The sequence below is a fragment of the Larimichthys crocea genome, chromosome X (assembly GCF_000972845.2).
Source record: "Larimichthys crocea isolate SSNF chromosome X, L_crocea_2.0, whole genome shotgun sequence".
NCBI lineage: Eukaryota > Metazoa > Chordata > Actinopteri > Sciaenidae > Larimichthys > Larimichthys crocea.
The window spans coordinates 30,252,800-30,278,739 of NC_040020.1; the positions used below are offsets into that span (position 1 = coordinate 30,252,800).

Genomic DNA, 25,940 nt, shown 5'->3' on the forward strand with positions numbered 1-25,940 from the left:
TTGATCTGCAGCCAGGTCGCCAGGCTGCCTGCATGCACGACTTTTTGTGCACGCATGTGTCACCGTGTCCATCTGTCTCTGCAGAGCCACACTGACTTTCATCTTTTTGATCTGCTGTGTCACAACATATGGACTCCTAGACCAGTCTCGTCCTGCACCCACCCCCGAAGCCAACAATCTGTCCTGGAGCACATTCAGATGTGTTATGTGTCCTGACTCACAAACACACCTCGACTATTTCACTGTTATAAATACCAGACACATTCATCTGACAAAACGTGACATGTTTACAGAGGAGTTTCCCAGTCATCATTACAAATCTTTCCACTATTTCATATTCAACACTGCCTCTAAACTGCTGCTTAATTCGATGATGCTGAACTGGAGTTCATTTCAATGTGTGATAGGTCAAATTATTTTCCATGCAACCTTTCCTGCGAGACTTTATTGTACAGAAGTAGACCGTGTCCAATTGATTTGCTCATTAAAAAGACCCATAAACAAAAGAAAGGTTTTAGTTCTCTGTGGAATATTTCAACTTTAAGATGATTCCTGTTTTTCCTAACTAATCCTTTTCTTAACATTAATGCTGTAAAGGTTTAGTTCACTCAAATGTGCTCAATTACCTTTGCTGGTATCTAGCCATGCAAATAGTTTTAGTTTGATTTGGCCAGGTATGGAACACCAGTACAGTATTTCTTTGGTAGAAAGTAGTTCCAAGGAAAACTAGATGCTGTAAGCACCGTAGATGAAATATCACTGACCTTGGGTGGTGGCAGAAATTTCAAAAGATGGACATTTTGGCAACTAAAACCAAACCTGGATACTGTAGCACCAGAGGAAACTGTTTTGAAATTTGGATGATCCAACCCCTTTAATACCATTCGTAGGTTTTAGTCTAATACTAACAAATCCAGTCTTCAAGTCCAACTAAGCACAAAAAAGTCAGACTTGCACTTGTTTTAGGCAAAGCTTGTGGTTAGTCACAGCAAGTACTTTCCAATCAGTGGTGACACGTTGTTGCAGCTGTCGGAGTTAATGTGATCGCTCTGCTTGTGGAATGTGAATGCTTTCCGTTGCTTACACAAAGAGAATAATAGCATGTTTACAGCCAAGATGACAATAGCAGCAGCTTTCTGTTGCTGTGGCATGCATGGTTACAGTTTCAAAATCTAATTTTCAAGAACTTAATTTGATTTGAAACTTTCCTCAAATGTATAAACATCAAAATATATGAGTTGATTAGTCAAAACTAAGGCTGTGTTTTGTATACCGAGACAATACACTTGTCTTGGCACTTTTTCCTCAAGGTTTCCACACTTTCCAGATCTATGTAGGAGCCAAAGAAAGAAAGAAAAGGAAAGAAATGATCTCAACAACAAAGTCCAAAAGGGACTCCAGTAAAATGACCCTCTTTTCTCTGCACCCCCACACCCTCCTTCTTGATTTCCGGCCTGCCTGCCGCTAATGTTTCTTGGAAAAGATCAATCAGTGGAAGCCACGGGGCTGAAGAGGGGCCAGAGCCGTGAAGGCATGTAAGCCCTATAGACAGGCAGCCAGCCGCTCCACAAGCACAACAACAGATGGGGGCGTGATTGTGGTGATGGTGGGGCAACGGAGCCCTGGAGACACACATCTGTACAGGATACACACATCTGTACAGGATACACACATCTGTACAGGATACAGACACGTGCAGAATGCTACAAAACATGTGTTGATGGTTACTGTGTGTGCTGAAAAGAGGGCTGGACTTCTGAAGGCTGATAGTGCTCATTTTAGACCGATGTTTTTCATTTATGTGACAATATCCTGCATATTTAAAAGTTGTCTTGTCGTGGGATATAATTAAAGTGCAATGCACGAGTTTTCACGTACACATCAGTTTACTAGTTGTTGTTAGTCCTATGCAGCCTGTGAAAATCGTATGTTTTCTGTGGTTCTGGAGGAGGTTTCTCAGATTTGAGTGTTGTGAGCAGTGCTGGGTAACTTTTAACAAGTAACTCATTATACCACAAGATTACTGCTATCAAAAAATAACATAAAATGTGCATAAAATGAGCATGTTGGTTATACTGACATGCAGCCCAATGTATGTCTGTCTTTGAACATATATAAGGAGGGTACTGAGACTACCCTAACAAGTTCATACAACATGTAATTATTTTGCAATTATTTAAGGTAGATGACCCAACAGGTGGCACCACTGTATTATTTTAGCTAATGATCTGACAGAAAATAATAATAATAATAATAAAAAAAAAGGGGCTTCTGCAGTATTTCTACAAAACAAAGTTTATCTTCTCTAGTTGAACTTGACACAACTGAAAGACTGGCTAGCTGCCACAGAAGGAAGTTACCAACCAGGATATAGGATATAGAAACTACGCAAATACGTTGGATTGTGTTTTGTTTTTTGCAGTAAGAACAATAACAAGGAAATGCATTGCTGGCTTGAAAACAAAATGAAAAAATGTATTACTTGAATTGCAAGTCTAACGTGTTTCATTGTAGCGTGTTACCCCCAACACTTCTTGCAAGTCCTTAAACTTCCTGGAAGTGCAATACTAGAATGCCCTTTTAAGTCTGAAGGTATATACCTCTGGTGTGAACAATTTAAGCAATGAAATATGCTAAAAAAAAAAAAAAAAGTCAGAGAAATTTCCCTGATTGGCTGATATGCAGCAGTTCCCTACATACTGAGTGCTTGAAATACTGAAGTACACAGTACTAGGCAACCTGCACAGAGATCCAATAAGTAAAAGGCTTTCTGTCCGAACTTTTATTATCAGTTTAGACGACTTAGGTGAATTAAACATTAACCTTTTAAATGGGTCCAGGTTTGGTTTCTGTTGTTATATAGTATCAGTCACAAAGAAAGCAAATAAAAACGGCACTTTGCTGTTTCCTAGCAACACGACTCCAAACATGTCTGCAGGGGAATTGCTCCATCTCGTTTACAGTTTTGCATTTTACACATTATTTATTCCCATCGTTTTAATCCCCTGAAGTGTGTTTATTGCAGATAATTTGTTGGCGGAAAACTTCAGATCAGAGCAAATTAAAATCCAAACTAAAATGTTTGACACCCTTTTGAAAATGTTGAAAATTCTGTAAATATGCATCCTAAGGTATGCTGTGCACCTATTTCCTATGTTATTGCTTATTGATTTTATGATACAGCATGAGAAAAATGATCAGGATAGTGCTACAATTTGTCAGACTGTCCAGTCACATAATGGTTTGAACAATTGGCCGCAATCTGAAAAAGTGTCCTTGAGCAAGACAGTCCCTCCTTTTTGGATTAAAACACTATAAATCCATTATGAGCCCAGTGAGGTGGTGCATCCCACTTCAGTTGTTCAACATCACAACGTCATTTTCACTTGAACTGTCACTGGTTTATAGATTTCCTTTTTCAGGGATGATGAGCTGCTCCCTTCATTTCGTACAGGTTTAATTTCATAGCAGCGATGACTTTTCCCTCATCAAAGTGAAAAATCAAAGCCGTTCAGTCAAGCTTATTACCTCCCTTCTCTGTGTGTGTCATAACTGCACTTCATTCAATAATACTGTCACTGGGAGCAGTGGTGGAAAGATTATTTCCGATATGTCTCTTTTTGGATTCAAGTCTCCATTCATCAAGCCTTGGCTTTGTTTGAAACAAAAGCTTTTTTTTTGTCTATTTACTCCAAATATATACCAACCATTCATGTTTTATTCCTGACATAATTGAAAAAATGTCTTTTTCTGTGTTCTTTTGCTCTTGCAAGTTGCTGATGAGTCAGTCAAATCAATGAAAAACAATAATAAACTGAAAAAAGAAAAAGCGAGTGAGCCGTGCGCTGGTTAATGGTGCACACCGCATGTGTGTATCACTATTCTTAGCTCCGCAGTTCTGTGACATTTACTGAAAGCGACTCACCAGTGCGAGGTTTTGCATTTATTTATTTCATTTTTTGCAAGTGGAATCAAGTGGAACGCAGTTTTGCGATTTCTTCGATCAACCCCCTCTGCTCTCTCTCACTTCTTATTCTATTGGTGTGCTATCTTGGTTGATGACCTCAGGCTGTTAGGGATCTCAGGAATTCATCGAGAGTATCATTGCCATGGCGATACTGAGGCAACAAGCGGAGTGAAGTAACCCTGGCCTGGCTTTCAACAGGCCAGACACCCTTATCTGGCATGAGTCATGCTGTTGCGCACACGCAACTGTTTTAAAAACTGCAAAGCATACATGCAGATATGCAGCAACACACACACACACACACACACTGTTCACCAGATGTGCTGTCTGATTGCTTAAGGGTTTGAGAGTTGGGAGTTAACTCTGGTTAAATGCCTCTTGGCAGAGCTTAGACACACACCCCAATCCTGGATGGGACTGAACAGACCCCCTTGTGGTCACATGAGATGACGTTTGTATGACGCGTGTAAATGAGAGGATGAACTCATTTCTTTTTAGCAGACAGACAGAGTGAGTCTGCACATGGTTGTGGTTTAAGGGCCTTGAAGTCAGAGAGAAAGAGGCAAGTTTTGTTTGTTTTTATACCATCAACTAGATATGTTGGTCGTTTTCATGTTAACTGCTGAAACCAGAAAACAGTGACCAATCCTATTTTTACTAGTAGACCCCCCCAAAAAACCAAAAACAGATTAATTCTGTTAAAGGACTCACGTTATGTACTTCCCTTTAATATTTATTTCTTTTTGTTCCATCAATCATTATCTTTTCAAATGGCAGAACATCTAATTTAGGAACAAAAAGCGTCACATCCAGAATTGTTGTCGTCTCCACTGTGGTCTAATGTCAAGTCCTATTTAAAGCTTGTTTCTCTGCAGCCCCTCTGGAGTTAGATGCGAGTTTGGCACTCAAAATCAACACCGAACCCCTAACAGCTGCCGCTGCACACCGCTCTGCCATCGAGACAGCAGCACAGACCCGACACAACTGTCAACAGCCTGTTGGCTAATCTGCGTTTCCCACTGTGAGCTTATAGCATGAAGAGCCAGCGTAGTGATGGACTAATAGACAAATATGCTCACTATTCTCACAAAATCTCATTCTTAACCTAAGACTTTCATCGTACTTTTGAGAGTTTTGCCAAACAATGTTGTGCACATGGACTAAATGATAAGTGAGGAGGTTGTAGTTGAAAGTCTTACTCAAGGACACTTTAACCAAAGTGAAACAGGTGGAAGAGAAGAGCACTCAAGTGATTCTGTGCCAGAATCACTACAACATCATTTTTTTTGGCTTCAGGTTTTAAAATATTCTCAGTGCTATCCTTTTTCCTAAGACGTTTACTCCCCAAAACTTGTTTTATTCTTCTTGAGAAAGCTGAAATTGAAACAGTATCTAGCCCGAAGCTGAGGTAAACAGTATTCAGACAGGCGTTCAAGAAGCAGATGTTGGATACAGGCAATCTACAATTAAGAGAAAAATCAATGAGCTACTGTTTTTGATTGAAACTGCTTGCATGTTTAGTGTCCTTCTTTACTTAACTGCTCCCTCGCATTGTTAATTTTTCTGCTACGATTCTCTCACACTTCCCAAGAACGTAACCCAGCACCCCCTCCCCACCACCACCACCACCACCGCTGACCTCAGCCCAAATTACACACACACACCCACAGAGAAAAACACGCTCGCCAAATTGCCCACAACACCGTCAACTTTTTGCCAAACAATGTGGGGTGGGGATTTAGGCGTGTAGCCACATCGACAAGCCGTCTATGGCAGGAACAAAGCAAGAGGCATGAGCGCTCATGCCTAAATGTTCAGATGATAGTGATCTGTAGGCACAGGGAAGGCATCGCCATGGTAACGGCTGCCCTCCCTTGTCCTGTCCTGTAGAGACAGGGGCAGAGAAATGAGCCAGGGAGAAGATAAATACACCTCTATTATTGAAACAGGGCATTCTTGTGAGGATTAAGAGGAAATAGATACACACCCATAGCAGAGTGTGAGGCCCAGTATGTGTGATTGGGTGGGTGGGTGTAGGTTAAAAGAGAAAGAAAAGCTGGAGAATATCCAACATTTTTGCCAGAGAGGGAAACATGTAGAGAAGATGAGGATATAATTGAATTTAAGAAAGAAAAAAATGTGCCTTTTTAATGAGGATTAAGGGGAAACCAACACCAAAGGAAAAAAAAAAAAAACTTAGCAGCATTAAAAGAGAAATAAGGAGGCAGAAAAAAAGCATGGAAGAGTCATTTTTTTAGAGAGCGGTGATTGACAGCTTTGGAGAAAGAGGAATATTTAACCAAGGGGAGCTACAGTCAGCGTTGACCTCGTCTGATCATTGCAGCTTCTAGCCTGATGTGAACCCACCCACTCATCTTAACAACACCCATCCCAGCTCCTTTTTTTTTTTTTCCACATACTTTAGTTTCCAAGGAAACAAAGTCATCTCAGCTGCTGGATAGACAGAGAGACAAAACTGAAGGGTGGTCTCGATTGTTCTCATCGGACAAACAATAACAGCGAGTTTCATCCGTCTCGGATGGCATCGACAGAGCATGATTTATTCATTGCTGTCTGCGAGCACCGAGGGACACGAACGCATATTCTGCACACTCATCCCTGCGACACTCATGCACCAGAAAACGCTGTGGGAAAAAGAAACGTCGGAAGAGCCTCCTTTTCTTTTCTTTTCATCACTGTTCTCTTCCTCCCTCATTATTCCTGGTTCTTTCCTCCCTTCTGTCTTGCATGTTTGCTACTAATTCTGTCTCCCATCTTGCTGTCTTTGTTTCCTGGCCTCCCCCCAAACCCCGCCCCAGATGATTCTTTCTCACTTTCTATATAATATGATACAAGGACAGACCATGCACGCACACTTTTTTTTTTTTTTTACAAACACACATACAGGACTAAGGTGCATGTGGATGAGTGTGAATATGTGAGCTGAAACATCTCCATCAAGTCATTCCTTTTCATTTGGCAGTGGGTACTCCAGCGGGGTTTAAATAGGATTGAATCATTTTCTACTGAGACCCAAGAATAACGTAACATCTTGAACTGTCTGTTTCTGGAAAGAGGTCACCAAATATGACAGGAAGACATCTGAAGTTGGAGAGTGAATCAAGAACATCAGTCCGTAAACTTTAGTAAACACAGACAGAAACAAAAGACGATTCTTCACTTCCAAGTTTGTCTCCACAGGTTTCGCTGCGAAATATCCCTTCTTCACTTCGAAAACGGCCCCTTGCCCTCAGCAGGCATATTGGCTCGGATGAAGAAAAGGAGGACGGGGTCGGTGTGACAAAAAGAGAGAAAGCTTGGCTCCTCCCTCAAAAAGGGAGGAATGAGGAAATCTATGATTTTGTTTATCCAGTGGTTGTATCCTCTCAATGATCTCTCCGGAAATCCATGATGGATGTATTTCAGTGTTCCCTTTTTTGACCCCGAAATAATTATTTTCAAGAGATTTTAAATCCCTGCAACATCAGTGCTGCCTGGTGGAGATACATGTAGTATCGCTCCTATAAGAGATGTAGTTCATCAGTACCGTTCCGCACCTCAAAACTCAGTGCTGAGGCCTAACTCAGGCCGTACTAGTCATTTCACTTCTTCTTAGCTGAACCGCTAGCCCTCACTGTGTCTGGGCACTTTGATGTAAGGGTTCTCCAGGAGGTAGTGGTACCTGTCAGAGTGCTCCAGCATGTACTTGGGGGCGTACATGTGCTCTTTAGGGTCCGCAGGTGGATATTCCTGCACGGAGCCATCGAACCAGCCCCCGGTCCTGATCAGATCACGGATGTAGTTGAGATCACGCTTGTCCTCATAGTCGCCCCACCGTGGGAAGTCTCCATTCTGCGCTGAAACCAGCTTGAAGTAGATCCCCTCGGGAGTGAAACACCAGGAGCAGTGCCACCCGGCGAAGTGGAAGGGGCTGCCCACTGACCACTGCACCAGGATGTGGCCTGTGTCATTCTCATACTTACGGAAACCTGGCATGGTGTAGTATTCGCGACGGCGGAGCTTGATACCGTCACCATCGTAGACATCGCGGAGCATCCCCACCGTGCAGCCTGACACCACCTCTAGAGAGCCAAACTGCTTCCAGAAAAATCCATACAGTGACTGGATGAGGGGAGAGAAGAGAAACCAACATTATAAAGCAGGAAGAATAAAATATGGTTAATTTGTTGCATTTGTTCTTTAAAATAAAACAGGGGGAATAAAGCTGTATAGACTGCATGACACACATGTGACCAACTACACACACACACACACAAGCTGACACCTGCTTCTACCTTGCGCATGTGGATGGCGAAAGGCTCCGTCCAGCCATCAAACAGCTTGAGGAAAACAAGCCCCTCATGTGCTGGGATTTCATCTGCATCATTGATGACGAAGACATCATCCGATCTTGCACCCACCACCCTGGACATGCCGTTGTGTGTGAGGAAGGTACGCAAGTAGTCATCGGCGATCCAGCCGTCCTGCCGACCACCCTCTGGGAAGTGGTCGAGAAACACGTACAGGATCTTGTGACGTATGTAGTCGTACGTCCCATTGAGGAGAAGCCGCAAGAAACTGGGGGAATTACACAAATGCCATTTAGTGCCTTCTTATATCCAAAGATATAAATACAAATGTGTTATTATACAGCAGCATGTCACATTTTACAATGTTGTTGGGTTTAGATTTCCAAATGTATTTTACCCACCATTCCAGGTAGCCATTGGTTATCATTCATTCCATCTGGTATATATAACATTTTTGTTTTTCCTCCCATTTTTCAGAAATGGAAAAGGTCTAAGACTTCTTCTACCCACACTAAAAAGGGTTATATCTCCAAATCCATGTTAGTGAACGCTTTGCCAACATAATCCAACCACCAATGTGACACATCAAGACGCTAATTAAACTGCACGACTATGATACAGGTGTGCCTTAGACTCGCCACAATAAAATGTGCAGTATCTGCAGTCCAAGGCACACCTGTGTCTGTTAAATCAGCATTTTGATGTGCTACACTTGTCAGGTGGATGGATTATTTTGGCAAAAGAGAAGTGTTCACTAACACAGATTTTCATGAACTTTTAAAGAATAAACCTTTTGTATATATAGAGGAAGTTCAATTTCGTGAAAAATGGAAGCATAAAGTGTTGTGTTTATATTTTTGTTTAGCATAATCGTGTTAGTAGTTGTGGAGTTGAATTATTTCATGAGTCAAATTCATGACAGTGTATGTTAAGACATGTTTTGTTAGATCCCTTGGTAATGCAGTGCAGAATTTTTAAATCAGTCTGTGTTTAAAAGCTGCCCTGTGGAGATTTTGACCACTGGTGGCGCTAGGAAGCAATATTTTGTGTTTCCACACAACACACCCATGTTTCCTGATGGTTTTGTTTTGCTTTGCATATCCTTATATCCTGGAACATCATGAGTTACTTGCACAAACATGTAGATGATGCAAACCCATATTTGTGGAAACTATGACTAATTAAAATATTGCAGCACAGATAAAGAACAGCAGGCAACAAGGGTCCTTGTTTGACAGATGATGCCTTTCAGTAAGAAAACCCACTGTCCATACACCAAATTGACTGGAGGAACAACTCAATTAACCTGTTGAAATGCATAGCAAAAGAGATTGTTCTCTGAATGTAGCCGCTTTCATGCAGTGTCACATCCTATGATTGAACACACCAATCTCTCCCTCCAAGGCTGCACGCAGAGTCAATCATGTCGCTCTCGTCATAATCTGCTGTAAAATTGCTCCTGAGGCATTTCATGTTGTTGCCAAAGGAACTTCACTGTAATTTTTATTCAGCATACTGATACTAAAGAAGCATGAAGGTTGGCTGTAAACAAAGATTGCTGCAAGCTGTAAACAGAAAAGCTCAGTGCACCGGCAGTGTCACAATTTGGCAAAAAAACGTAATAAACCCCTTTAACTAAACTAAAACCTGACAGCATAGCCATGGTTTTTCCATTCAAGTTTCATGACTGTACTGCACTGCAAGTCTCTTTTTTGACCTCTTTAATCCATCTTAAAGTCTGTTGAGCATGCTTGCCATTTTTCAATGCTATACTGTCACCCAGCAACTCAGTTGAGGATTACATATCTTGCTTAAATACACCTTGAACTTAAGGGCATGACTTGTATAACCCCCCTACACCCCTTATACACACACATACACCAATCCAAAAATGGTATCTTACGTCAGAGGCCGTTTCTCTCCATAGGCAGTAAAGTTGGATTCACAAACGAGGAACAGATCAACAGCTTGGGCAAGCTCACGAAAGCGCACATGCAGCAGGTCAAACTCGTGGTTAATGTTGATGGCATTGATGACCCTCCGTGGGGTGTCTCTAGGCGTCAGCCGCTCCTTGGTGGGCAGATTGGAGTGGTACACCATTGTGGGAACCCCACAGTAAGGTCCGTGCCACCCTGGCCGACACACACACTTGACCAGACGCTTCCCATTGCCCCTGGCCCTGGCCTTGGCTTTTGGAGCTATGGAGGATTGCTGCTGGACCTCTAGAGGTTTTCGTAGCCCAGCAACCCCAGGTCGAGCACCTTCGACAACTCCATTGGCTACAGACCCCCCTGCTTTCCCAGAGTACTCCTTTGGGGTAGCCACCTCTGTCCCCTGCCTGAAGCAAAGGGCTCCAGCTTTGGTTCGGACAAAATAGGAGGTTTTGTCATCTTGAAGCTGGTGAGTGCGGGTGTGGAGGTCTCCCATAACTTCAAAGGAGTCATCCAATTTATCCTTGTGTGACACCACCCAGTGCTCTTTTCCCACCAATGGGACCTCTGGAAGGTCAGACCTGGCAGGTTGTGCTGGGCGGCTGGGGTTCCGCAGCATTAAGAGGTCTTCAGCTTTGTCCTGGAAAGAAAGACAAAGAAGAAATGTATTAAGGCGTTTATTCATTTAAGTTAATTTATTATAAGTAATTTATTAAGACTTCCATTTAAAATAAATGCCTGCAACATTTACATTCATTGCAATTGATTGCCTGAATTGTACACCGTGGAACAGCTTAACAATTAAGGCTATGAACTGCACAAATTTTGAAACCTAACTACACCTTAATTTATAGTTAAAGGGTATTTAAATCCACTTTGTAATGGAGGCAGAGCTTTGTTTGTTCATTGATTTTGTCTTGTTTATACTAAATTTGCCAGTTCTGATGACTGAACGAGTTCATGATTTGTCAGGAGTGATACTAAGTACCACCGATATCCCGTTCCTAACATCCCACTAAACTCTGAGGCAGCCTGTTTGAAACATGTTTAACGTGTACAATGTGACATGCATGCACAAATCATTAAGTGTGTTTAAGTTAAAGATCACATCAAAACTATATATTCAGGAAAAAAATGCATACTTTTACTTATAACCCTACTTCTACTCAACCCTAAATTGTAACTCCTGTAAATAATTTAGTCAAAGCCAAAGTTTGTTTGATTTGTTAGTAAGATTGATATTTATACTGTATCATTAAAACTGATGTGATTATATTACTTGTCTCATTGTGTAAACAGGTTACTAGGTAGTCAAACAAAATAAAATCTGAGTAAATGAAATGACGGATCTGCAGTTAAAATAGAAATACGTGTCAGGTGCTGCAGTCACAGCAGAACTATGATAACTTATTATACAACTTCTTTATGAAGGCAGCTGCTTCTCGTTTTCGTGTCGATTGGAGACATTGCGTCACTAAATAACGCGTGATAAGTCCCACAAAAACACAGTCATAAAATAGGATGGTAACAGGACAAGGTTAAAGAAGAGGACTTCTGTGTACAGTACACTTCTGTACTTCTTGTTTATATTTTTTCTCTCGTCATTCTAAAATACATACTTATAAAACTATATGTTTCTGTTTTTTTTCCCAAACAAACACAATGACATCACAAAGCTCATTCTGAAATATTTGTGATACACATATTTCTGATTTATAATTTTCTTCCTGCGGGTGGCAGATGATTAACAGAAAGCAAGTGTAACCTGATCACAAAGGACAACAGTGACTTTCTGTATGTGGATATTAATTTAACAAAACTTATGCACAGTGAAATTGCTTATGCAGAATGTGCTGGCTTAACATGATTGCTCTGCTTCTCCAATATAACAAAAACAGTCCTGTGGTCAATATGTACTTTGTGAAATGTAAACATTCAAGGTGATATTGACACTGTATCATTTGATGCAATGATGGTGATATTTTGTCAGTCTTGAGTTTATCATCTGAAATGTATTAAAATAGCAAGTTGTAAAGGTGTGTATGATATTTTCCACTCTATATGCAATGAGCCAAAAAAAAAAAGAAAAAGACAACTCCCAACATGCAGTCTGTGTAAAATTGCTTGTTTTTGGAAAAAAATCAACACTAAGGGAGGGTCAGGTGGAACAAACAAGGTTTAGGTGACAAAGGTTTACTAAACTCACCTCGTTCGGTGTGTCTCCCCGCTGGTTCTCTTCTGGTTTCTCCCAAGGGTGAGGGGGTGCCGGCTCCTCCCTCAACCTGATCTGCAGCCCTGCGTTGCCAATGATTCCAGCGCCTCCGACCATGACCCCCCCAATCCCCAAATCCATCCCTCCTCCTGCCCTTCCTCCTCCCCCTCCCGCAGCATCTGCCACGATTCTAGCTTTGCTGTCTGACTGACGGAGGACAGGTAGTGGAGGAGCCTCTTCTGGGGATGCGGGGCTGAGAGGGGTGGCAGACACACCCTTTTCCCTCCAGAAGAAGCCTGTGACCATGATGAAGGATTTGATGTTGGGGTACGGGGCGGAGAGCTCACGCAGCAGGGAGACGTAGTGAAGGGCCTTGTAGTAGTGGAGGAAGGAGATGACACACAGACCCACCGTGCACAGCAAGAACACCCTGTGCCGCCGCATTTTCATCCTAGAAAGAGTAGAAGGAGGAAATTGAGAAACATGAGTCAGACTAATACCATCAGAAAACAATTTCCTTTTTGGAATAATCTCTTTAATCCCATCTGTACCTCTGTGGGCGGATCACAATTAACTTAAAAGTAATGTCCCTGAGGTAGTTCAAAAAACAAAATAAATAAATAAGTACTCTTTGGCTTTGGTTAGAACAATAGTCTAAATAACAGGAGGAAAAGTGTATGGATCCACCACTCTCCACTTCACTGTTGTTTCTTTCTCTAATTGCAAACAGTAGCTGAGGAGGCATGAAAAAATATGCGACTGTGAAGATTTTAATTTATTTTTAGAAGCGAAGGACCTTGGTGATCTAGGCTCTTCTTTCTTTGTAAATAGATAATGGAGTTGGTTTGATTTGATTATGAATGATGAATTGACATGAGTCTGAGCTGGAGTAAAATTCTGATGCTTAAAAACAAAAACAGTTTTACTGTTACTTTGTAGGGTCTTTCATCTTGTTGTTTTGCTTTTATAGCCCACAACTTCCCTTCGCTTCACTCTCATCCCCAACACAGATAGGTGTTTTCAGTGAAAGTTGAAACAATATATTTATTTATATAATATTTGTTGCTACCATAACTGACCACACTGATAATTATTAGCCTGTTTGTGACATTGCTATGTCCTGGCACTGTCCAGTGAGCTGAACATAACTTATGCTGATGATCATGTTGATTAAATGATTTGATTTAATTTCCATGCTGTAGCTTTTCATTAAGGAAGATACAGGACAGAAGAACGAGTGGGGAAAGGACTGAACTGCATCGTCATTGCATGACTGTTCATATTGCCATTTAGCTTTTCATCAATAACTAAATGTGGATATGATGGAGACAAATGAGAAAAATGCCAATGAAAATAAAACATACTCCTCATTAAGGGAGGACACAGATCAGTTAGAGATAATCTGGTCCTGTTTGTGCACATCTGCCTGGTTCTTTTCACCTACATTTTCTTACAAAAAGAAAAAAGAACTTAAATAGAGGATAAAAGTGGACTCAAAACATCTTAAACATCTGAATGTGAGTGAGTCTTGGCTTTTGAATGGGATTTCCTTTTCACCCCAGACACAGGGAGTACATAAAGGAATGGGGACACTCAATGCTTACACAGCAAGATTTATTATTGCACTCTAATCCATCTTCAACAAATGTTGGACATCCAAACACATTAAGCATACAATGTGCAGGGGGAAACGAAAAACAAAACACTGAGGTAAGGGGGAAAAAAGAACCAACTCTGCCAGTAGACCTCCCAGCAATGCATCGCATGAATCTGAAGTAGCTTGTTCAGCACAGCAGCCCTTGAGTACATGATATGAAACGAGAAGCGGAGAGAAAAGGAGGAGTGTGTAGCAGGGCAGGGAAGGAGTGAGGTCCTGCTAAAGATGGGGGAGGACAAAGAGGAAGAGGATGAGAGGTGGTGTTATGGAGTGATGTGGTCCAGTGGAGAAAGGAGAGGATTTGATGAGGCATGAGTGGGAGACGAAGAGAGGGGATGTCAGGGCAGAGATGAGAAGCGAGAAGGGAGAGTGAGAGTCTTCTGTGAGGATGAGAAAGTTTACATTCATGTGCTCCATTTACAGAATGCTAAGAGACTAAACTATAGGCTCAGAAAGGTTCATGTTAACAGCTTAACACAAATACATCAAGATCTTAACCGGGGCGTATTCACATCGATCTGCACCCTCATCTAAGTCTGACATCAAAACTCAGATAAGTCCAAAGTCAAGGTCCAAGTCAAGACCAAACTTTGGATCTGAAACAAAATGATCATCTGTCTGTATGCTGGTCTGCACCACCAGTCACACTTTGGCTCCTGTTTATAAGGCCTAAATGGCTGCTATGAAACAAATTCAAAATGTATCTGTTGTGAGTAAAAAACCTGTTTTGGTGTGAATTTTTCATCAAGCTTTACTTTTAAACTTGAATTCAGATTTGCATCCAAATTTTGATAGACAACAATGGATTACAGGTACAAGACTTTTGAAACTCAAGTAAGTGCAGCTGCAAAAATATTAAAATTTCTGCACCTGAACCACAAAGCCACACCGTGTGTTTCTGTCACGTACAATCAAGTAGCAGTGACTTTAGACCAGAAGTTGTTCAATGCAATGCAAGGGTAACAAAGCGGAAAAAGTAGTTTTGCATTGCATCTGTAAACAAATTCACAAAAATGCTCATGTGATAATATATAGAAGTATATAATAAGTAATTGTGTTGTGAAATAAATAATAATAATGCATTATAATAGTGCAACAGGGATCTTTCCTTAGATTGCATAGGTTGCATCCCTTGATATGAAGGCTGAAATCACTAAAACAAATATCACATTATCAATCAACCACAGGCCACGATTCATTCATTCATCATGGCCAATTTTATTCCAAATTTTGTTTTTTCCAATAAAAGAAAAGAAAATGTAAGCAACTTAAGGAAATCTATCCCACGCTGCCTGTGTCGCCACTGAACGAGCTTCTAGTACTGCAGTTCTGGCAGATATATCCAGCAATCTACAGATAGGGATGTGTTATGTTGTGTAACTAGTCCATCTTCTCACAAATATATATGAAGCGTACATAATACCTCAGTTGATATGAACACAACTCATGCATGGGAGAGAAGAAAGGAGAGGATAAGAGAGAAGAGGTGATGGGAGCAGAGGGGAGAAAAGAGGAAGAAGTGAAATGAAAAGAGCAGATGAGCTGTAAACAGGTGTTCTTTGATGTATTGCCCGAGCATTGCGCCCCCTCATCTTCCATTGCCACATCCTCCCTGCAACTCTTTCAGTCCCCCACTATTACCTGTCATCTTCAATTCCCCCTCACATTTGCTCCCTCCTTCACTCCACTCTTCTCCATCTCTCATACACTACACTGTTAAAGACAAAGAGCTGGAAACAAGGGGTGAATAAAGAACTCCTAAAAGAGAAATTGAAAGAAACCGTGGCAGAGGGAAGCAAAAGGGGTTTTCTTTTCTTTAGAACTTTACAACTTCTTTCTGTTCCCTCGAAAAATTCACATATGGTGCATGGGGTCGGAGTGTCAGTGTGCAAAGCTACGATATTTTAACCACTGTGACCCAAAGATTTAGGTCAGAACTTTTTTAAACACCTGGAGGGCATATACTGTGTTTTCAGATTTAAAATTCACACATTTCTGGCATGTTAGAAAAGAAACAAAGGTGACCAGAAGTGGGAAGTCATTTTGGAAAACATGCTTTTTAAGGGTGGACATCTTCAAAGAGGGCCTGACCTGGATGCTGCTTACTGACTCTGTGGTGAGAAAGATGAAGAGCCTCTTTCACTGCAGACGCTCCAGGTATCCACTCGAATACTGAGGAATTTCTACTCCTACACTGAGAGCATCCTGATGGCGAACATAACTGTCAGGGCCAAACAGGGGCCTCCAAAGAGTTGTTCATTTACAATAGCATTTCCAAAAAGTTGTCACGCTGTGTAAATTGAAACAAAATGTAATGATGTGCAAAACATGGAAAGCCCACATTTAAATCAATATTGGATGGCCATGATCTAACAATGTCCACTACATCCAGAGATGTATAGTAACAAAGTGGAACCACTTAAGTACTGTACTTAAGTACTAAAATGCAGTATCTGTACTTTTTTGGAGTATTGTTTTTTTCCCCAACTTCCACTTTTACTGCACTACATATTTTTGATGAATTTAATACTTTTACTCCGATACATTTTTCATGAATGCTGAATCGTTACTCGTTACTATTGCAGCGTCCAGCCGGACACGTGATGAATGACGAGGCGATATTGAACAAACCAAAAACAACATAACAGTCCCGGTCTCACACATCAACCTCACTCGCGCGCTGTACATCATACACCTGCTCCCCCGCCCCCTCACTCTTGTATTCATTCAGACGCATTCACAGACCATGGGAAATCATAGCACTCTACCATGAACATTGTAACAATGTAACATTAGAAGTTGTGCCTTAATAAATATTTGAAATAATATAAACAACAGTACTTGTACTTTTTTTTTTTTTTACATACTTTTACTTGCAGTACTTAAGTACAAAACATTTTGAATACTTTAGTACTTTCACTTAAGTATGGTGTTTAAAAAACACTTCAACTTCTACTCAAGTCAGTTTTTTGATATAGCACTTGTACTTCTACTCCACTCCATTACTCCAGTACTCTGACTACATCACTGCATGGGCTGAGGAACCATTCCCAAAGAAGTCCAAAACCTGTGTCTGTGAACACAGTTGGTTGGTAAATCCACAAATGACATCTACCATGCAAAGAGGAAACCATATATGAACCAGATTCAGCAACGCGGTCGCCTTCTGTGGGCAAGAAGTAGAAGAAGAAGATGACCTGAGGCAAAGTGGAAAGATGTTCTGTGGTTTGACTTCTGCACCGATAATAAAACAGCATGGCTCCATAGTAATATCACAGCCTGACAGCTAAACTGGCATGCCTGTATCCCTGACTTGTCACCTACTGAACATGTTTGGCAAACGATAAAATGTAAAATATGACAAAGGAGACCCTGAACAGCTGAACAGCTAAAATCTGAAATCAAGCAAGAATGAGACAACATTCCACTTTCAAGATTACAGCGATTGGTGTCTTGAGTTCCCAGACAGAAAGAAAGAAGAGGTGATGCAACAGAGTAGTTTCTTTTTTTAAACATGTTGCTGTCATCAAATTCAAAATAGGAATGCATGGAAAACTGAAAAAAAACATTGCTTCACTCACTGCTTATTTTTCCATGATATAACTGATTGATTTTTGTGCTTTTCTGTAACATGTTCTGTAGAGACACACAATATTTAAACAAAGCGACTTATCCTGGGTGTTTCCCCCACGCCTGTTGCCCTGTGATAGCTGGGGCTGTCTCCACAACCCTGATAAACAGTTATGCAAAATTGATGTGAACATATGATAGGCCAAGCACAGAGAGAAATCTTTCAAAACTGACCTGAAATGCAAGTAGCGTGAAGGGGTAATGTGACAGTAGGAGAATACAACGGATGTGAAACAAGTTTTGTGCTTTTCTAAATTATGGAGATGTTGACAGTATAAAAATTACTGCTTTGAATGCTGTTTCAAGAGCCAGGTTCCTTTTTCACAGTAGAGGAAGAATAACAAAACAAAGAGCATGTCATTCAATTCCAATAGCTTCCTTTAAACATACATAAACGATTAGATTTGACTTCTTTGTCCTTTAAGGTTATTTGCTTACATCAGCAGGGAATGTAAATTCACACGTCACTAAGGCGATAAGCCAGCTAAGCAAAACTGGGCATGTTCATTTCTGGAATGTATTGAATCTAGGGCAGAGGACATTTTCAGAACTCCTTTTTGTATGTTTTGATTCAGGCCCGCGTAAGGCCTTCCTGTGTTTATACAACTGCTGCTTTTATTTGATTCTGATATCAGAGGAGGCAAAAAGCTTTGCGATAACTCCTCTCCCCCACAACACTGTTTATCGTATCGGTGTGGTCTTGTACATTTCACATCACTACACTCCTAGAAAACTGAAACTCCCCTCCCTGCCTTTCTGCATCTGTGGGAATTAAAAAAAAAAAGTTTTGGGACTGCACATGCACCCCTGGAGAGCTTAGGAAAGCCCAGACCACTGGTTGATGAATGCAGCCCAAACATTTGGTTTGGAGACACGGAGGCTGATCAGAGTAGTAAACATCCATGCACACACACACACACACACACACACACACACACACACAGAAAGAGAGGGAGAGAGATATGTATGTGCCAGGAGGAGGAGTCTCCCAGTTAACTGCTCCTAATTTCATCAGTCTGGCCGTCCATGTGTGCGATTGTGCTGCTGACCTGTTGAACCTGCCTGTCTGCTGTCATGGCAACAGTAGGATTGGGTGGATCCTTTAACGAGGGGCGAAAACTTAAAAAAAAAAAAAACAATAATTAGCATCTCATGTGCATCTCCTACCCATTTCCTGCACCTCCTCTGTATGTGAGAGTATGTTTTGAGCTGTCAGTGTCAAACGAGGACCTCGTTTACTGTAAATTACCATGATGAGAGGGGGATATTAAATATGTAAGTCAAATGAGCTCACACGGCAACACTTTGACACTGTGTTGTGATGGGTGGAAGAATGATGGGTGGAGCCCTGTGTCTCTATTTCTGTGCTGTAATCTATAGTCTAGACATGAACAAAGTTGGCTCAACCTGCTACACACACTAAAAATAAATAAAATTAGTACACCAGCTAGTTTGTTGCCCTATTTGACGTCATATGAGCAGATAAGAATTGTAAAGTATACTATATTCATTTGCGGCTTTGCTGTGACATTTGCACAGTTCACAGTGGTAACATGTTGCTTTACATTTGTGTGGAGTTACCATAGATGTTATTAAACATGGGTGTTGTATCCGTGAGGTTACCCATAGGTTTCTGAAAAGCCTTTGTGAAGCTCAGGGTGTGGTGGCTCTGGCACCTTGGCAAAATCTACAGTACCGAATACATAACACGTGCAATCACACATCTTTGTTACACAACAGGCAGTAGACATGATTGGCGTTCACTATTTAGCGACTAAAAGTGTGTAAACACCACATGTGCAGGTACGTGCAAGCAAGTGTTTACACACACATAGAAGGCACACTTAAAGACACACTTGGTGGTTTGGGGCTTTAAAAGTGTTGCCATGTCAGCGAAATGGTTTCATAGGTGGAATGACAAATGGGTGTTCAAAGACTTCTGCTTTATAAGAACCCAAGGCAGTAAAGCTGTTCTCAGAGTGTGTTTGTGTGTGCGAGGGTGATGATGCTTTATGAGACGTGAGCTGCCTCGACTAAATCCCCCTTTCTTCTCTTTCAGCACAAAGAAAACTCACAAACATCTTTCCACATAGGAGAGACTTTGGTACTGTCTCATCTGAACTACAAAGCATCTCTTGGCTTATTCAGCACCACCCACAGTCTCCAACCAGTCTGTTGACCTCACCTAACAAGCACTCAGGGGGAATATCAAAACAAAGCACCCTGGGTGCAGCAGAGACCAAATTCCAACCAGACGATCATAAGTTTGGCCCAATCAAAGTGTCCTTATTTAAGGACTTGAAACAAATGTGAGATTGCACTGTCTGCAACAAACACAGCAAGACATGAACTAATTTTGCCTGAAGGGTCGAGGATTTTCAAGGGGGATATTTGAAATCAAGAACCGTCCTCTTAATGGGTTTTTAAAAACGACAACAAAAGAGTATCAGATGGTATGATACGATACATGGGTTGAAACTTACACGCACATTTGCACACACAGCCCGTATTGTCATATCCCTTCACATGCTGAATGTCAGAAACAGAATAGCATGTTCTGTAATCAAACACAGACAGTTTGTAAAGTATTGGGTTGATAGAGATAAGGCCACAATTTAACACACACTTTAAAGGCCATCCTGGACTTTATTTTCAAATTTTATGCCAAAGTGACCAATGGGGACGACGAGTTTTGAATGTGATCCAGTATCATGCGCTCTTCTTAAAGTGGATTTCTTTGAAAGGTTTTTTGACTGTTAGTCAGAAAAAATTATATATTTAGGGGTATTGCTTGTTATTTTCGACTTCTTAAAGACTAAAATGACTTATCAGTTAATTAAGAAAATAATGGTCTAATCCATATTCAAGATAAATATCAGCTGCAGACATAAGTATTTAATTTAACATGGGCTCAAACCTAATTACCCTTTCATGCAGACTTTGTTTTCATGAAGGGTTTTGTTCCAAAATCCATTTGAAAAGTGCAATTCCTAATCCGATAAACAAGCACAGGCATGAAATTGAAACTAACTGAATATGAACAAAAGATACTTTTTTATATTAAAGAGCATCGGGCATTAATTCCCTTCCAAGATGGATGGATTTCAGAGTAAAACACTTCAGCCATCAAGTGTTGTTAGCCTGATCCTTCCATGGTCAGAGTTAATCTCTCAACATGCAAAACTTACTGCTTCCGCCTATTGTTCCTGCTCTTAATGACTGCTCAGCTAACTTCCTTTTAGGTTGGGGCGGCGTTTATCTCAGTCAGTCGAGCGGCCGCCCCATATATGAAGGCCGACCTGTGTGGCCCTTTCCTGCATGTCATTCCCTCATCTCTCTTCCCACGTTTTCTGTCACTCTTCAGCTGTCTATCAATAAAGCAAAGGCCAAAAAAAAAAAAATCATCTTTAAAAACTTCCTTTTAGGTGGTTCTCTCCATTAGCAAACAAATGTGGTTCACTGGAAAGATAAATTAATAGAAAAATAATATGTAACCATCATTTTATCACTTTCACTTTTAGTAGATTTATTGCGCTTCCTCATTCACCATTCATTACACCCCCCCTTCCCCAAACGTGCCGCATGAGTATACATACATGCTGAGTTATGTAGGAAACTCATCTAAAGTTTCCAGTTATGCTCTGTTCTTGCTTGCTCTTCTGTAGTTCCACCTATAGCATTACAAAGAAACATTTCAGTATCACCGTTGTAGCTTTAAAGCTGCCCATTCGGGGCAATGAAAGTTTATTCGCATAGAACATGTGCAAAAAAAGTTTCTCTCACTTCCTACTTTCATGCTTAAAACAGGTGCATTGGTGCATTTTTCTGGTCCTGGGAGCATGATATAACTTTGGCCACCAGAAGAAATGGGGGTTTAATATGAGTTTTGAAATTTTTGAGAATACATCATTGTGGATAAGAATACTTTATTGTTCCTTCAGCAGCAGAACATGAAGAATTATTCCTCCTCTATTTTCTCTCCAACGGCAGCACCAGAGGCAAGCGCTTCCTGTCCTTTCCTGCTCTAACATTAGAATATCAGAGTATATTCTTCTCTCGTCTCTATTGCAGCAGAATCAGGGAATCCAGCTCTTCTCTGGGCTTATGGGTCACTGGTTCGGTGAGTCAGATGTCAAGAGAAAGCCGTGCTAAGTGGGTTTCAATAATGCAGGCACGGTGAGGGCCTCGGAAAATGTGTACATGAATATTGGGAAGTGCATGGTTGGAGCTGCAGTGAGAATGTGTTGCTGCCTCTGCGAGACTCGGTGCGTGTGAAGAATATTGTTTGGATGTCGTGTGTGTGATTTAAGGTGGATGGGAAAAGCCAGTGGAGTGCCTCCATTCCTCCAATCTCATCTATAATTCAGCTCTGTAGCGGTCCGTGAGGTCTTTCTCTTATTCCCCCTGTTCGCTCTCTGCACTGAAAGTAGAGACAAGTGTTCCACGGTACATTTGACCGTCTCTCCCCATCTATCCATCCCCATCTACTTCCACCTCTCCAGAGGCCCTGAGCAGCTGTGAGCAGCGGCCCAGTGAATATCACTGAATGAAGATGTTCTGGTCATACAGAAGGTGTTCAAATGGGTGAGATACACCACCTTGAGCTTATTGTTATGTCTTTTAAAATCATGTACAGTCGTCCCTCGCTATATCGCGGTTCACTTTTCGCGGACTCGCTGTTTTGTGGATTTTTTTCAGTGTAATTTTGCATGCTTTTTTTTTATTATAGCGGACTATACAGTATGAACGTGCATTGTGTTCTGCGTAAAAGTGTGTGGTTAGGGGTTTTACGGCCTTAAAACATGTATAATAATTGTAAAACTTACTTTGCGGATTTCGTTTATTGCGGGTTATTTTTAGAACGTATCCCCCGCGATAAATGAGGGACCACTGTATATCATTTCATCTGAAGTTTAAATATCTTACATTGTTTTATTTTTCATCTTGATATGTATTGTGTTGTGTAAAGCACTAGTGTACATGTATAGAATCTGTTATCTAAGTAAACTCTACTTGCCTTGCCATGATGACTAATGCTTTGATTCTTGTCCAGGATCTTTTCATCCATTTATCCCTCTTTCTTTCACAAAACAACCCCCACACTGACTGACTGATTTTATTTCAAGCAAATAATGCACATCAAAGCAGTTTGGCACTTCTATGAATTTGACCATATTTTTTACAAAAAAAAAAAAAAAAAGCAAAATTGATGCTGCAGAGGCCAAGATAGCATGGATCAAGCTGCAAAAACCACAAACAATAGATGGTCTTCCCCTTAAACGACAACAATCCCACCCACTAAGACAATATTTCAACCACACAAAGCATATTCACAACAAATCATATTCTTATCATTAACAGTGAATACACTGATGACAGCAGCAGGAATAGCACTAAGGAGCAGAATGACTAGAAGTACACGCTGTTATTATTATCTATTATCTTATTATCTATTAGTATTTCAGCAGTAGTAGTAATGGTCTGTGTTTTGGTTTTATGTGCTTGTATAATTTTTGTTTGTAACTGCAAAGGCTGCACAGTCATTGTACCTCGGGGACAATAAAGCCTTGCTCAGCTGAATGCTCTCTTTTCCTCTATCAAGGCTTATTCAGCCGTTCTCTTTCCTCACTTCCTTCCTTCCTTTTATTCCAACTTTCCCTCGTATTCTGATACCAGCAGTTTACAGAGGCAGTGAAGATCCTCATTCTTCCTCAGCTGCACTGTACCATTTCCTCTGTTATTAGTCTCCCCCCCTTCCGTCTCTGCAGTGTCTCATTCCCACAAAAGATGGAAGCTTTTACTGTGATAGCACGCTGTCTTCCTCTTTCTTTGTCCTCAGTCACTCTGCTTCGATTTAAATGTCACATGTTCCTGCACACTGCTATATGATTTCAGTGATGCTGATTGAACCTTCATGTGCTGCTGTTCAAAACGCTCTCAAGTTATGATTTATTATTCAGCCTGTTATTTTATTTTATTTTTTTAGCAGCAGGGATAGCAGTTGTAACTGTGGTACCAATTCAGGTTGTGTTACTGGTCCCCGTATGTGGGTCCATTGTGTTCGGTGAAGTGATTTGGTGCAAAAAAAAAAAAAAAAAAATCGATTTAAACTCAAAAAAAAAAAAAAAAAATCGATTTAAACTCAAGGGCCACTTATAAGCTCAACTTTAAGCCAACATGGGTGAGAAGTCATAAAGCTGCACAGAAGCATACAGAGTCTGAACATCTACAGTTTCATGACAAATTGACAAAGATGAAGCATTGTATCAGTCATGCACCCCAGCTGACAGCCAGCTGATTGAATCATCATTTCAAATAATTCACTCAGCAGTCACAGCTAGCTCTCATAGCAAGGCGGTTCATTTGAAGATAGATAACTCCTCACCTGCACAAGCTTTGCATGATGGCAAAATATAAACCATAAATGTATTACCATTTGTCGCAATAACCGGATAAACCTAGGAGTGTTCCTGACTGAACTTTTCTTTCTGTGCATGATCTCATTCTGGCAGGGTAGTACTGCCACAAAAGTCAAGACGTCTTACATAAGATATGTTACATATTTGATGAAGCCAGCCATGATTGAAAAAGCTGAGTGTTGAAATTTTTCACGGATAAAGAGTGTCAGCAAAAGGCCTCATGAAGAAAAAAAAGCAATGAAACCTACAAGTCGAAGTCTTACTGAAAAAGTGTTAGTATAAAGAGTTGCACCATACAATGAAATTTGTACAGCGCCCTCTCATCATCATCATCATCGTCATCATCATCCTCATCATCATCCTCATCGTCATCATCATCATCGCCATCATCATCGTCATCATCATCATCATCATCGTCATCATATCAGCTCCCCTCGTTCAGTTTCCTCCAGTACATTCTCCGTACTTTAAAGCAGCCCCCTGATCTCAGTTCAGCTGCCTACATTCTCCAGTCTTGTTGACTGAACACCAAATTAAAAAGGTAAGCCAATTATACATCTGTAGCCTACGGGAAAACTTCCCTCCACTACAAAAGGCTTTAACGTCCATCTTCCCGGTTTCCTACAATCCCCTGAACCGTCGTACATCACTGTGCAGCTCCACTAATGAACACGGCTCTCTTAAAAAGCAATCTTCACTGCAGTGATTCGCTTCTTCAGTCTTTTGCGGCATCCATCCTCCTCTTTCTGCCACGCCCACTCGCTTCTGCTCCATTAGGACCTAAAAGGCCAACCGTTTTTTTTTTTTTGGCTACCGTTAGATCATTACCACTCTGCATTGTGATTGTAAAGGCGGACTTAGCTGACTCACTCTAGCGTTTGTATAACATCAGTGGTAATGACAGGGCTCTGCAGATCATCTTGACAGTAAACAAACACGCTCTCCTTGTTGCAATGCTTTCCCCAGGTGTGTTATTATTTTCAAGACAGGATGAAAACACTAATTCTCTCCTTGTTGTTTTTTTTTTTCCCCCCCCCGCTCTCCTCCCATTGTCCCGTCCTTCCTCTCGGATGCCCGCTGAACTGAGAATTGTTTGCTGCAAGGACCACCACTTCTATTTGTGCCTGAAGTATTGAAGTCATTAGTTTTGCTTGTGTGCGTGTGTGAGTATAAGAGAGTGTTAGTGGCCTCCCTGGTGCATCTGTGTGCGTATGAGCGCTACCTATTGAACGTGCAATCCTCTCTGCGTCGATCTGTGTGGGAGAAAATGAAATGGCGGCAGACACAAGTGGGTTTTTAAACCACAGATTCTCCGCGTGTTTTTGTTTACCCGTGTAAAACACACGCCCAAATGCGAGCCAGCTTTTTGTGAAAGGCGCACCTGCTTGCACTCGCAGCATCCTTTCATCTGTTTTTGTCGCCCCCCCCCCTTTCAATCCGTTGCATCCTCTCGCGTTGAAAGCAATCTGAGTCACATTATACGAAATCAGCCAGCCGGCTAACGATCTGGTCAGTTGGCAGGGTCAAGACACCGGCTCATTCCACGTCATTGACACTCTAATCAGAATAGCTTATTTGTAAATGGAGCCCGTTTAAAACGACATACAGGCATACGCAGAGGCCTGAGATTAGCTTAAGTAGGTCAACACCCAAAAAAACACTGGGCTGAAGGATTTGCTGCACACTTGTATTGTCTGTGTGGCTCCCATTGTTATTACGGAAACAGGAAGATGGAAGCTTTTAGAAAGGTTCCATCTTGGCTCTGGTTAAGCCTCATGGTCTTTGCATTAGTCTACAGTCCAGGCAGTAATTGC

At 41.2% G+C, this 25,940-nt stretch overlaps 1 protein-coding gene across 4 annotated transcripts in view; it reads right to left on the reverse strand.

The window, feature by feature from the left end:
* Positions 1-5,321: 5,321 nt before the first annotated feature.
* Positions 5,322-25,940, reverse strand: part of mgat3b (beta-1,4-mannosyl-glycoprotein 4-beta-N-acetylglucosaminyltransferase b) — a 55,158-nt gene continuing 34,539 nt past the window's right edge. For all 4 annotated transcript variants that reach the window (XM_027282467.1, XM_027282466.1, XM_010739092.3 and 1 more), the window contains 4 exons: positions 12,415-12,871; positions 10,181-10,848; positions 8,263-8,545; positions 5,322-8,089 (listed from right to left, as the gene is read on the reverse strand). In XM_027282467.1, coding sequence (XP_027138268.1) covers positions 7,592-8,089; positions 8,263-8,545; positions 10,181-10,848; positions 12,415-12,870 — 1,905 coding nt within the window. In that variant the 5' untranslated portion in view covers position 12,871 and the 3' untranslated portion in view covers positions 5,322-7,591. The remainder of the gene's footprint in view (positions 8,090-8,262; positions 8,546-10,180; positions 10,849-12,414; positions 12,872-25,940) is intronic.